Source organism: Protopterus annectens, chromosome 9.part0 (genome assembly GCF_019279795.1).
Source record: "Protopterus annectens isolate FY-2018-M chromosome 9.part0, PAN1.0, whole genome shotgun sequence".
NCBI classification, from domain to species: Eukaryota; Metazoa; Chordata; order Ceratodontiformes; family Protopteridae; genus Protopterus; species Protopterus annectens.
This window is the reverse complement of record NC_056743.1, coordinates 882423180-882436636: the sequence shown is the minus strand read 5'-3', so window position 1 is coordinate 882436636 and position 13457 is coordinate 882423180. Positions and strand designations below refer to the sequence as shown.

Here is a 13457-nt window from a genome sequence, read left to right as displayed (position 1 = left end):
ATATGTATTTCTCTCAGCAATTTTAAAGCTCTAGACAAAGAAATTAACTAGAATCCAGGCTTTTGCAAGGGTTGTCCTTATTTAGTTTTGTGTTATCAGCACTGACAGTCTTCCTGAGGTATCAAAGCTAGCACTGTACACCAAGAGCTAACACTTCAAAGGACATGTTTCATTACTCACTAGTGTTTGTAGCAGAAGCAAGATTTTTTGTTGTTATTGATTATGTTAAATGTTTGAGAAATGTGCTTGCTAATTTTACTCAAAATAATTTTACAAGCACAGTCAAAAAAGAAAAGTACAACCATCTCTCCTTGAATTTCTGCTAGGAAAGGTACACATGCCTTTATGCGCAACATTTTTCCACTTCTGTTGCATTGCTATCCCTTGATTTATATTTCAGCATACTGACCACTTCATCAAAACCATAATCCTTGAGCATCTAGCAGTAGTACTTCTGTGTGTAAGTCTAATACTTTCTATAAAACTGTTACATTATAGAAAATACCACTTTTAAGTGGATCACTATACAAAATATGTGGTCAGCTATTAGGCTTGAAATCTCTTTCAGACACTGAAAGTGGGAAAATCTTACTGAAACTTCATCAAAATAAAGACTGTGTGATGTGCAAAGGTGGTTGTTCATACTAATTTATATATTAAGATGACTTAAATGTCATACCAAAGACTTCTGTGAAATTTTGAGAAAGGTTACAGTTTGTTTTTGCAAAGTACCAACACATTTACCATTTTTCATGTCCCCATCCCTACACACACCACAGGACAGAGCTGCTCAAATCAGGATTGCTCTGCAGGAAGACAGACAGTTGGTAACTCTGTCAATTAGGTGCTCTGATACGGTTTCTCTCCTCTGCAATAAAAACAATGGAAGACAGTTTCACAGTTAACTTTTTATAGCAACTGCTAAGCTGTTGACGTCATCAGGATTAATTGCACATCTAAGACTGTCAGCAGTACCTGACAGAGTAAACTATTGATTTCTTTGTGTCTGTGGTATATCATGCAAGCAGAGACAAATTACTGTGCAAAATGTGTGAGAAGTTAAACTTAAAAAAAGTGGGTGGGTTTCCCTTCCTTTGATTCCAAGGTAAAAAATGAAGGTTTTATAAAGTCCAAGCAGGTTTCTTGTATCTACAAAATACTGAAACCGTATTGTAGGGATAAAAGCAACTTAAGGTTTACTTTTACCAGTAGGAGAAGGTGAAGTTTTGTTTTAAATATTGGAACCTAGAAATCAATGACATTAAAGCTAATGACATTGTTAAAATAGTGGCTGAGAAATACATCTATATAAAGAAAGTAAAACAAGCTCAGAAAACGCAAGTAGTCTAGCTGTCTTCATGAACAGTGGCAAGAATCTGCTGGTGCCACAAGTTAATCAGGTGATAGGAAGGCATACTGCAAGGTAAGGAAGGGCTGGAAACAGAATAGCACTACAGAATCTTTAGATCTCTCAGTAGCATATCAATGGAGAAGCTCAGGTGTCAAGTGTTACATATTTGCACTGTGAGTACAGTATATCATGTGGGTTGGGGTTTTTACAGTTGGTGTATTAAGGAAAGAGATACAGCAGACTGCCTGAAAGTGAAGTCAAAGTATTCTTATCATGTCAGGGAACAGTTTGAGAAAAGTTAGGCTGTGTAGCTCACTAAAACAGCTTTTTGTACTTTCAAAGCAAATGGAATTTCTCTTTTGACTTCATCATACATAGTCACGTATTTACCCTAACCATTTGTCAATGCAATGCTGACATTTTAACTGTAAAAAAAAATAATGCTATGAAATCTGTCGTCACTGAGAAAATAAACATAAAAAAATAAATAAGAGTTACATCTCTACAAGCTACCACCCTGAAATGTACTACTGGTAACTTGTGTACCAAAATAAACCACAAAAGAGAGTAAACACTGATAGTGTAGCTCAACACAGGACCATGCTATCTTCCTCAAAGATATGGATGTGCATGCTCATGGAAAAAAACACTGTTTTTTGACAAGGCCTTAAATATTTGTGAGACTGAAAAATGTAAATGTAAAGATGCAATGTATTCAGGATACTGAGGCTACACTCTCATGAACCACACACTGTGAGCATGTACATGTACCAACCACTACGTATGCAGCGGTTCTAAAAAATTCACCTACAAAATCCTTACCTATATCTCATGAAGATCTAAGTTCAATAAAACCAAAAACTTGGCTTGTTCTCATACAGGTAACATATTGCTCAGAGACATCCCACTATTATGGTAAGCATATAAACAGTCACTAGGCCACAGCTGCGGGGAAGAACACAAAATTATCTGGCGTTAATAATGAAAAACCCAGACTCAAAAGCCATTAAGCAGACACTGCAACCAGGGAGTCCCTAAGACATCTTAAGGGTGATTCTATTGTAAGTAAGAGAAACATATACCTCAAATGAGTTTGTAAACAACTTGTGACACTAACCTACCTGCCTGGACATCTCAACTGGGGTATAAAGGAGTAAGGCTAGATATGACATGGACATTGTTCAGTTTGGAATGAACATTCTAAGAAGGCATTCCATCTAGGGTATTCAACATTACTTGATATGGTGGAATTATTGAATATCCTGGCATGGGAAAGCACATCTGCTTAACAAAATTTGCCATCATCTCTCATACCTACCTACATTTAATGGCCTGTTGGTCTTCAGTCAGTGGATAAGGACATGATGTCATACACATCAGATTTGTGCCTGCTGACCTAGATTAAGATGTGGGATCAGGTAGAGTGCTTTGTCCCTGGGAGGCTTCATGTTTTTCCCCCCAGAGTAGAACTGAACAGGAAATTTTCCTTCACCATATTGTCTCTTTTCTTCTTTACACCTTTTCACATTCTAAGGCATAGAGAAATAAGAAATGAACGAGAAAAGATGAAAAAAAACTGAGATGAATAGAGCCTATAGAGTCTCAATGATTGCTAGAAGTATAACTAGTGAAATGGGGGGGGTAGAATTTATTCTGCTCAGAGCATGTTGATATCACTGCCGTTAATGAAAACATGGTTTAAAGATCCAAATTCACCACATACATTCTACAACATTGTTCCTTTTACTGTTGAAGATCAGATAGGATAGGTGAGAGTGTATTCATCTTTGTAAAAGAACACTTAAAACCCAAAAGTTGACAAATCATATCAGGAATTATAAAATATTTTAAAGAATAATTTACATCACTGGTACTAAATGCAGTATTATACAAACCAACTGTACATTGTCTATGTGCCTTCCAGAATATGAGGATTTGCAGACTAAACTCCAAAACTTTAAAGTTAATGAAAAAAGAGTCCTTATGAGGGATTTTAAGTACTCTAACATTGATTGGCTAAGCAAGTAAATATTTCCAAATATTAATTGACTATATGCAACATTTTGAAACAGTGCAAAATTCAGTGAGGGAAAGCAGTATCCTACATATTGTACTGAAAAATCTAGGATCTTTCTGCTCCCCTGACCATTATTATACATTATCGGTAATTAATACAGGCCATAAAACTAGTATCTATAACCTATGTAGAAAATAAAACTCCATCATAAAATATCAGCCTTCATAGGCTTCAGTAGTGGGGACCAGTAGTGTAAGCAGCATGATACTTCATGAGAAAAGACTGAGATTTAATCTTTAAATTACCAAAATAAATCTGTTAGTATGTTATATGACATCATTCTTTAAATTACCCAAATAAATCTGTCAGTATGTTATATGACATCATTCTTTAAATTACCCAAATAAATCTGTCAGTATGTTATATGACATCATTCTTTGAATTACCCAAATAAATCTGTCAGTATGTTATATGACATCATTCTTTGAATTACCCAAATAAATCTGTCAGTATGTTATTTGACATCATTCTTTAAATTACCCAAATAAATCTGTCAGTATGTTATATGACATCATTCTTTAAATTACCCAAATAAATCTGTCAGTATGTTATATGACATCATTCTTTAAATTACCCAAATAAATCTGTCAGTATGTTATATGACATCATTCTTTAAATTACCCAAATAAATGTGTCAGTATGTTATATGACATCATTCTTTAAATTACCCAAATAAATCTGTCAGTATGTTATATGACATCATTCTTTAAATTCCCAACTAAATCTGTCAGTATGTTATATGACATCATTTTTTAAATTACCCAAATAAATCTGTCAGTATGTTATATGACATCATTCTTTAAATTACCCAAATAAATCTGTCAGTATGTTATATGACATCATTCTTTAAATTACCCAAATAAATCTGTCAGTATTTTATGACATCATTCTTTAAATTACCCAAATAAATATGTCAGTATGTTATATGACATCATTCTTTAAATTCCCCAAATAAATCTGTCAGTATGTTATATGACATCATTCTTTAAATTACCAAAATAAATCTGTCAGTATTTTATATGACATCATTCTATAAATTACCAAAATAAATCTGTCAGTATGTTATATGACATCATTCTTTAAATTACCCAAATAAATCTGTCAGTATGTTATATGACATCATTCTTTAAATTACCCAAATAAATATTTCAGTATGTTATATGACATTATTAACAGTTTTTTTAATACAGAACTAACATCACTACAACTCTTGCATCTGTGAACACTTACCAGTAAAATACATTATGCAGCTAAATTTAGCCAATTTTTTTTTTTTGCTCCTTGACTGCTTCATTTTTTCTGGCTATACTAATGCACCAACCATTTCTACATGTACCACACTCTGCTGCTGCCTCATTCTAAGACTGGGGCCAACACAACCCTAAGAGTTTCCTGGGGGATTGTGCCATTGAGTCCTTCCACCAGGGGATTTTTTTATGACCTACCCTTTGGTATACCACCTCTTCAGTGTTTACCTGTTATATCAGAGGGCTCTTTCCTTCTATGGAACACGTCTCCCCTCAGGGAATTCCTAGAAAAATGCCCCCTAAGGATTGGCATTCCTCGACCCTCCCTGCCAGCACCTCAACATGTCTGAGACACTAATCAAAACACAGGTCACATGAGCCATAGTTAGGGCTTTATCCCTCAAAACCACAGTGCTGGCCATAAGGCATTCACATGTTTGTACAAAACCAATATATATCTTATGATAAAAAATGCAAACCCGTATTTAAAATATATATATTCTTTTAACTGTTGGTACCTATGGATTTTCTAAACTTATGTTTATCAGGGTAAAGATAATGTATGAACTGGTATGACTTTCAGACATTTTCCTCACGCATTTATATGACAGCCAGTTTAGAAAATCTAATATATGGCATTACCTCAAAATCCAGAATGCAGGAAAATAACTATGCCTCCTTTTGAACTGAATTACCACAGTTGCAGATATCAAAGTGATAGCGCATCATTAAAACAGCAAATAATTCCCTCATTGTACCATCTATAACCCCCCTCGCCCTTCAGACCAACATCTCTTCTTTTTCATCACGTTAATCTCATTGTAGGACACGCTGCTTTAAAATTTATGCAGGTTTCTAATTTATTTCTCTGCAGTGAAATATGAACTTCTATTTTATTGTAAGTAAATTGACATGTATACAAATACCACGGAAGAGAATCACTGCAGTAAAGAAAATCAGATTCCAAAAGTATAAAATTGTGTGCAACATATCTAGTTAACATAAATGGCTGTCTAAAATGCCAAGTTACATTTTTCCTGGTTATGAATGATTCTGCCTTCAGATAAAATGTTAAACAGTTGAATATTTTAGCCAGACTGAGATAAGCTATTGACAACTAAACCTTTATGCTGGATTGCAGTAACACTTTTGAAAATATTTACAATATTAAGCATACAATATCTGTCTTTGACAAATCATACTGTCATAAAGGAGGTTTTACATGGCTGCTTGAATAAGTTTCATGATGATTCTCTCTTGCCAGTATGCTTTTATGATGATTGGTCTGTAAGTGTCTGTGCTAGTGCTTTCCTTGTGGACTGGGACTATAAACTCCAGTTCATTCATTCATTCATTCATTCATTCATTCATTCATATATACCTACTTTATCCTATTTGGGTTGATGAAGAAACAAGACCTATTCCAGCTCTCTGTGCTTGGTAGGTGTCAGGCAGAGAACTAGTTAGGGGAGACACGTGGTGGCAGAGAACTAGTTTGGCTAAATTCCATATGGCTACAGAGGAACCACATTGACTCCAAATAGAATGGTCTCAGACAGGAAGTGAACTGAAGAACCAAGTGCTTTGAGGAGCAATCCTAGCAATTGCACTGCTGTGCCACCATATTAACATCGTTTGTTAGCACTCTCTGTCCCCACTGCTTTTCAGTCATCTGACCCCCCCCCCCCCCCATGGCTATTTGTTACCCATCACTGCGGTGAGGGTTGGCCTGGGAGGGAGCAATCATTCAGACAGCAATCAGATATGGCTTGAGGGTTTTCGCTTTTAGTGTCCCCTATCCATAATGTGCTACCTGGTGAGGCATAGGAGAGGAGTGTGCAATGGAATGTCCCTTACTTCTACAAGGGGTGTGGCCCTCCAGACATCCCCTGCCCAACCCCTGAGGCATGAGCAGTAAGCTTTCTAATCTCTACCAGGAAGGTAGTACTGCTGAGTGTGCTCCTGAATGTCTGCAACCCCTCCCCTCCTCCAGTGTCAGGGCTAGAAGCTTAACTCCAGTTGCTTGGGATACAGTCAGAAACATATCCTTGGTACCAGGCTAAGTCTGAAGAGCCTGCAAGGTGCCTGTAAAAAATAAGAGCAACAGTACTCAGTGATAAACACAGTGAAAACCCAGTCAAATGTACAGAAATATCATTTTAATAAGACCTCATAATGAGTACCACATTTTTAGATGGCCCTGGTCACTGCACATCCTCCAGCAAGCAAATTGCATGACAGATAACTTTGGTCTTTCTTGATCTCCATATATGGATCCCTAGCATATGATAAAAACCTCATTTGACTGAAACTCATTTGACTGAGACCATAAGACTGAATTTTCAAAAGACTGAAAAGTCACTTGACTGAAACTGGACCATTTAAAACCAACACTGGAGGCAGGAACTGATTGCTGAGTGCTTTTGTTCGGTTTTATTACTACGAACTTCTACAGAGCAATATGTTTGATATATATATATATATATATATATATATATATACATACACACACATACACAGAGAGAGAGAGATGGATACATATACACACACACACACACACACACACACAAGTGTGTGTGTGTGTTGTGTGTGTATATATATATATATATATATATATATATATATATATATATATATATATATATATACACAATTATACATCTATATATATATATAATTATATATTTATTTCAAACTGTGTGCTTTGTAAATTAATTTGTAATGCCCAAAATTTGCTTGATTAATGCTAGCATGTTATTTTTTCCCAAGGAAAATGTCTTTCATTTTATGTACAGAGAACATAGGCTTCCTAGATGCATATGCCCCCACCTCACCTTGTACTATTTTATACTTTCTGAAAATTAGATTTTTCTGTTTAGGAGAGATTGGACTATTACTGTTTGGAAAAGAAGTGTGTTGTGCCTTTGTTGTAGCTGAATGATTTTGGTTGTACATTAAGAATTAAAAGTTTCCCTGTTGACCTGTACTCTATATCATACCAGATACAGCAGCCTCATTTTAGTTCCTGTTGTCATTGCTTTGTTTTTGCATTAAGATGACATTGTACTTTTTCCCTCTTTCAAAAGAGATTCACAGTACTAAAGGAGCAGTTCATGTCATTCTTGCACTGCTTTCATCTCCCTTCATTAACCCCCCACCATGGCAGCTTTTCACAAAACTCTGAAGGATGTTCTATATCATCATTTCAACAGTCCATATACAGTTTAACTTTTTTGGATGTCGTGTGACACAATGTGATAGATGGCAGCTTTCCAAAATCTACCATGTTTTGGTGGAAACACCAGGTTGGTCTACTCTGGAACCTGTTGATCTACTGAACATTTATATTGAATGCGATTATGTGATTAGTTAGAAGAAAAACAGCTGAAAACCACTTTCAAAGGTATTTCAGATTGCACTTTTCATAGTGTCGCATGATCTTCCAGCTGATTTCATATAAATATTGGGGGTGTGGGGACTTTCCTGTACAAAAAAAATCTTTTGTTCTGACATCAACAAAAGTAGTTTTGGGTTATTTTTTTCTACCAAATGGTGTTCAATGTAAATAAGTTTGGTATATCGGCATGAATCTGTCTAGTCCAGATAATATTTAACCTTTCTGATACTGAAGCTGTCCGAAGCACAATTTTGAGTCTCGTTGCACTCCTGAATTCTGCCTGTGCAAACTTAAGTAACAGGGACACACATCTACATGATTCATGTTTGGAGGATGGCTGGAGTCAGGCATTGGTTAAAATAACATCAGCTTTATTTATTTTTTATTTATTTACACTTTGTTGATTGGATTAGTCCCACTAGGCCAATTGCTTCTTTTCAGGGAAAACTATAGGTGGTATTCAGGCTGACTAGGGGAGAATTGGCCAGGGCACTGGAGAACTTTCTCCTACTCTTTTCAATATGTGCCTTGGGATTTTTTTACATTCAACTGAGCTACCACCAACTCAAGCAGATATGGTTTTAGTTTAACATGCCATCCAAGGATGGCACACTTATGAGTGCAGTACCCTCCGTATGCTGCACTGCAGTGACAGTTGTTGTGTCTTTCGGCTTTTCCCGGTTAGGGGTCATCACAGCGGAACTCCGGTCCGCTAATGATTGGTAGTTGATTTTTACGTGCTGAGGTACCAGCCGTGATGCACAACCTTCAACGAAGTCATGCCCATTCATGCATGTCTCCATGCAGAAGACGCTCTAGCTGAGAATTGAACCGGACAGCGTCTTACTGTGAGGCGACAACGCTACCGCAGCACCACCACCGCGGACACTGCAATGACAGTAATAGAAAAAAATAAACTCACCTATCTGGGAAGGAAATAGAACCCATAGCCTTCATCACCACAAACAATTCTTCTACCTGTTGATGTGTTTAAACTACTAGTTGTGATTTAAAAAAGAGCAGAGGAAGAATACATCTTCAAAAACAAACAGTTGATGTGTATGTGTATTTTTTTTTTTTTTTTTTTTTTTTTTTTAAGTACCCGCAATTAAAAAAAATGGAATATGCTCACATATGGAAAACCTTAAGTTCAAACCCTGTATAGCATGACCTTATGGCGATAACTGCAGATTAGACAGATACAGGAAATATAAGTAAGTATCAGAATGGCTGAGTTTAGTTGACAGCATGTATGTGTATTTGAGTTGCGTGTGTGTGTGTGTGTGTGTATCGGCATGTCTGTGATGAGACTAAGAACTTGCTTAGACATTTCAGGTAAATGCCAGCTGTATGCAGCTCAGAACAGTTAAGAAGAATATCTTGTGATGCTGTCTAGGGTGGGGGGGGGGACGATATATTCTGATAAAGTAATGTAAGATGAACTCAGCCCTAGCATTTGATGTTATGTTGTCCTATCTTTCCTTCATTCTTACTGGATGCGTTCTCAGCCGAATACACTAGCTCAAAGTCTCTAACTTTGCTCGTGGTAGAGTAGGTATCCCATCATGCATTGGTGCAATTCCCCAGATCTCATTTGCTGCTTTACGAGTTCGGATGTTCTCTTCTTGGCCATGGCTAAGTTTTTGTATTGTGTATCCCATCACCTTTTGCTGTAGTGGTGTGCTTAAATTGTTACTTAGATAGATTGTGTGAGTATTACTTTAATAGTTAGTTAATTAGTTAGTTTATTAGCTCATTTAAGTTAGAGAGCTAACTGCCTGTTTGAGTTAGAGGGCTAGTAGTAGTGTTTTCTGTGTGCCCTTTTCTGGTAGCTTACTAGGTCCATTTAAATTAGATGCCCTAGTGCTTGTTTTAGTTATAGAGCAAAGCTATTCCCCTTTAGTTTTACTAGATGTGCTGTGTGTCTTAATTATAGTGCCTTAATAATTTTTCTAGACATGTTTTTCTGTATGGCCGTTACTCAGTTTATATAGTTGTTGTAGGATTTCTTTATCCCTAACATGTCTAAGGAAACTAGGGAGAAGGAACATAAGCCTTTAAGAAGTGTCAAAAGTGCTCCCAAAAAATGTCCATTACTGATGAACATAGCATTTGTGTTTACTGTTTAGGAGCAATCTATCTTCAGGAAACTTGCACATTCTGCCACTCTTTTAGTGCCCGTGTTTTGCAGGAGAGGAAAAATAAACTGATTGTCAAAGGACTCTTGAAACCGAACTTTGAGGAAGCTCTGTGGAGTGCTTCTTCTTCTTCATCCAGTAAGTCCTCTTCTTCTAAAAAGGACAAACCAACTAAAAGGCCATCTCCTGTCTCTTTGGCTCAGTATGAGCCACCTGAAAAATTGACAAAAATTTCACAGGCATCGACCTCCTCAGCTCCACAGCCTTCAGAACTGACAGAGATAATTATTATTGATGAACCTAGTTCTTCGGCTCCAAGATCTTTGGAACCGAAAGAAACTGTGACTCTGAGCCATTCCATTGAACTTCCACCAGTCTCCCATACTTTGAGATCTCCCATTCTGGAGCGATCTCATTCACCAACCCTATCCTCCAGGTCTTCTAGGCACCTGTCTGATGATGACATGGGGAGGGTGGTGCGCAGACTATTGAAGTTGCTGATGTGGCAAAATTGTTCTCGGCTCTGACCCACCAGGTTTTGTAGCTGTCTAAGACTATTGCATCCACTGTTGTTCCTCCTACAAGCCAAGCTGGATCTTCGGAGCCAGAGTGCCTAGTGCCACTTGCTGCAGACCCTTTGGTTCTGGGACCCCTTCAGGAAATTCTGGAACTGATCTCTGCTCCGACACTCTCTGTGCCATCCGGGGTGTCTAGGAGACGAAGTTCTCCAGTTGGCCCCGGGGAGGATGCTCGGACCCGAGCTGCTTCGGTTCTGAGTCTACTCCTCAGTGCTTCAGCTTGGTTGAGTTCGGCTCCTACATCAGGCTCGGAGCCGGTCTTTCTGGAGCTGGGGGTTTCCTCTGTTTCCACGGAACCAGGGGTGTCCTTGGAGTCAGTGGGTTCTGTTTTCGAGCTGATGAGGAGTGTGCTGTCCTCTCTTACAGCTCTACACATGGATACTGGTATTCGTCCCCCCAAAGCACTGGCTACTGTCTCAGCACCACCACATCCATCAGACAGCAGAGATTCAGAGCCTCAGGGACCCCCATTAGGTGAACCCCACTCTTCCAAGACCTCCCCAGAATACCCTTCTGAGGAACCCCCTCAGAAGAAAACATACAAGAGGATGCATATAGACTCTCCTGACGAGTCCGTTACCTCAGACACTTACCTCGAAGAGTCGGAAGGGTCCCCATGGTCATTTTCTGAAGATATCATCTTTGCAGATATCCTTGAGATCCTACAACAGAGAGGCTGCTGGAACACAATCACCCCTTCTGATATGGAGTTGCTGTACCTTAAGGCTTTTGGATCTCAACCTTCAACCTCCTGGGTGTCTCTGTCTTTTGATGAGCTAATGGAGTTAGCCATTTGAAAGGCATGGGAGTCACCTGACACTATGGAACCAGTCCCTCGGAGGCCAAACAACTTTTTTGTCAGCCCCCACTGGAAAATAATTTCTTACCAAAGGTGTACCTGTAGATGCTATGGTGTTGGCAGCAGCCACCAAGAAGGAACTTTCTGAGATATCCTCATCTGTCCCTCCTCCGAACAAAGATTTTAGAATAATGGACAGATACGGGAAGCATATCTTTTCCTCAGTGACTTTTACACTCAGATCACTGAACTACCTTACACACTTTACAAGGCTACAAAGAGATCTCCTGAAGGAGTTAGGAGATACTCTACAAGGTTCTTTGGCTGCGGGGGTGCCAGAGAAGGTCACCTCCCAGTTATACATCTTAAATTCCATCGTCGACTCCTCCATGGGACTGATGATATATGCAACAGATGGATCAAGTAGGGCAGCGGGTTCAGGAGTTTCCCTGAGGCAACACTCCTGGATTCACTTGTGTAATTTTGTGGAACCTTTCAAGTCTACCTTTACCAACACCCCTTTGGATGGTTCCTCACTTTTTGGACCTAAAGTTAAAGACACTCTCACCAGATGCGAGCAGGAATGGAAAACTGTCTCTATTGTTTGAGTACGTTTTGCCATACCTCCAAGGCCTTATCCTAAAGGTCAGAATAGTGGCAAAATGTGGTTCAAAAGATCCCAGGGAGCTTTCCAAGATGCATGAGGTGAATCCTTCCCCAGGGGCAGAGGGGGAAGGAACAATGGTAGACATAGTCTTAGAGGCAGCGGGGGTCCACAAAACCAAGGTGACCATGATTCCTTTCGTGGACGTCCCTACCAGCGCTCCTGAAAGGAGGCCTGACTACTCTACTCTGGAGGCAGTTGAGGGGTATTTATCTTTGTACCTAGAAGCCTGACAAAATATCACAAAAGACAAGTGGGTACGAAGGATAATATCCAGAGGCTATTCCATTCCTTTTGCCATCCTCTCCCACATATCAGAACAATCCCAGATGTTCCACCCAGTCTAAGGGAGCAAGCAACTATAGAAATTCAAAAGTTGGTAGACAAAAGAGTCATCCAAAAAGTCCCCACAGACCAAACAGGATTCAAAACTTACTCCAGATTCTTTTTAGTGCCAAAAAGAACAGGGGACTGGAGACCCATATTGGATCTCAGCAAACTAAACGAATTTGTCAAAAAGTCCAAGTTCTGAATGGTGAAACTGCAGTCAATAGTTCCTTTTTTAGCCAAAGATGATTGGATGTGCTCAATAGACCTCCAAGATGCATACCACCACATAAAAATGGACAGAGCATCAAGGAGTCCATTTACGCTTCCAGCTGGGAGCCAGTCATTATCAGTTCTGAGCTCTGCCCTTTGGTCTCACTACAGTCCCGAGAGTGATCACCAAATGCTTGACAGTAGTAACGGCTCACTTGAGACGTCTTGGATTCCAAGTGTTCCTTATCTGGACAACTGGCTCCTAACTGCCAGCACCAAGCATGTACTTCGACAAACCAGGGATGCGACAGTGGAAATTTCTCCGCGACTAGGCATAACAGTCAATTTGCAAAAATCTGCCTTGTTACTCTGTCAACATATTACTTTCATGGGCACAGACCTAGACACCATTTCTATGATGGCACGTCTTCCACCTGGCAGAATTTCTAACCCCAGACAGCAAATAGTCCACCTTCTTCCCAAGGACAAAGTAAAGGCAAAGGTAGTTCTGAAACATCTAGAAACCATGGCTTCAACCATAACTCTAGTTCCTCTGGCCAGGATGCATATGAGAATCCTTCAATGGCTCCTGCTTTCTCAGTGGTCACTACAAGAACTTCCTGTATCCCATCTGATCAGAATAACAGAGTCATGCAAGAGAGCTAT

General features: G+C 38.9%; 1 protein-coding gene across 1 annotated transcript in view; it reads left to right on the top strand.

Annotated features, from left to right (window-relative positions):
- The window catches only part of LOC122810604 (zinc finger E-box-binding homeobox 2-like), a 603498-nt gene that overhangs the window by 545461 nt on the left and 44580 nt on the right, over positions 1-13457 (top strand). Inside the window, exons 7-8 of the mRNA XM_044082179.1 lie at positions 10264-10646; positions 10796-11503. Coding sequence (XP_043938114.1) covers positions 10264-10646; positions 10796-11503 — 1091 coding nt within the window. The remainder of the gene's footprint in view (positions 1-10263; positions 10647-10795; positions 11504-13457) is intronic.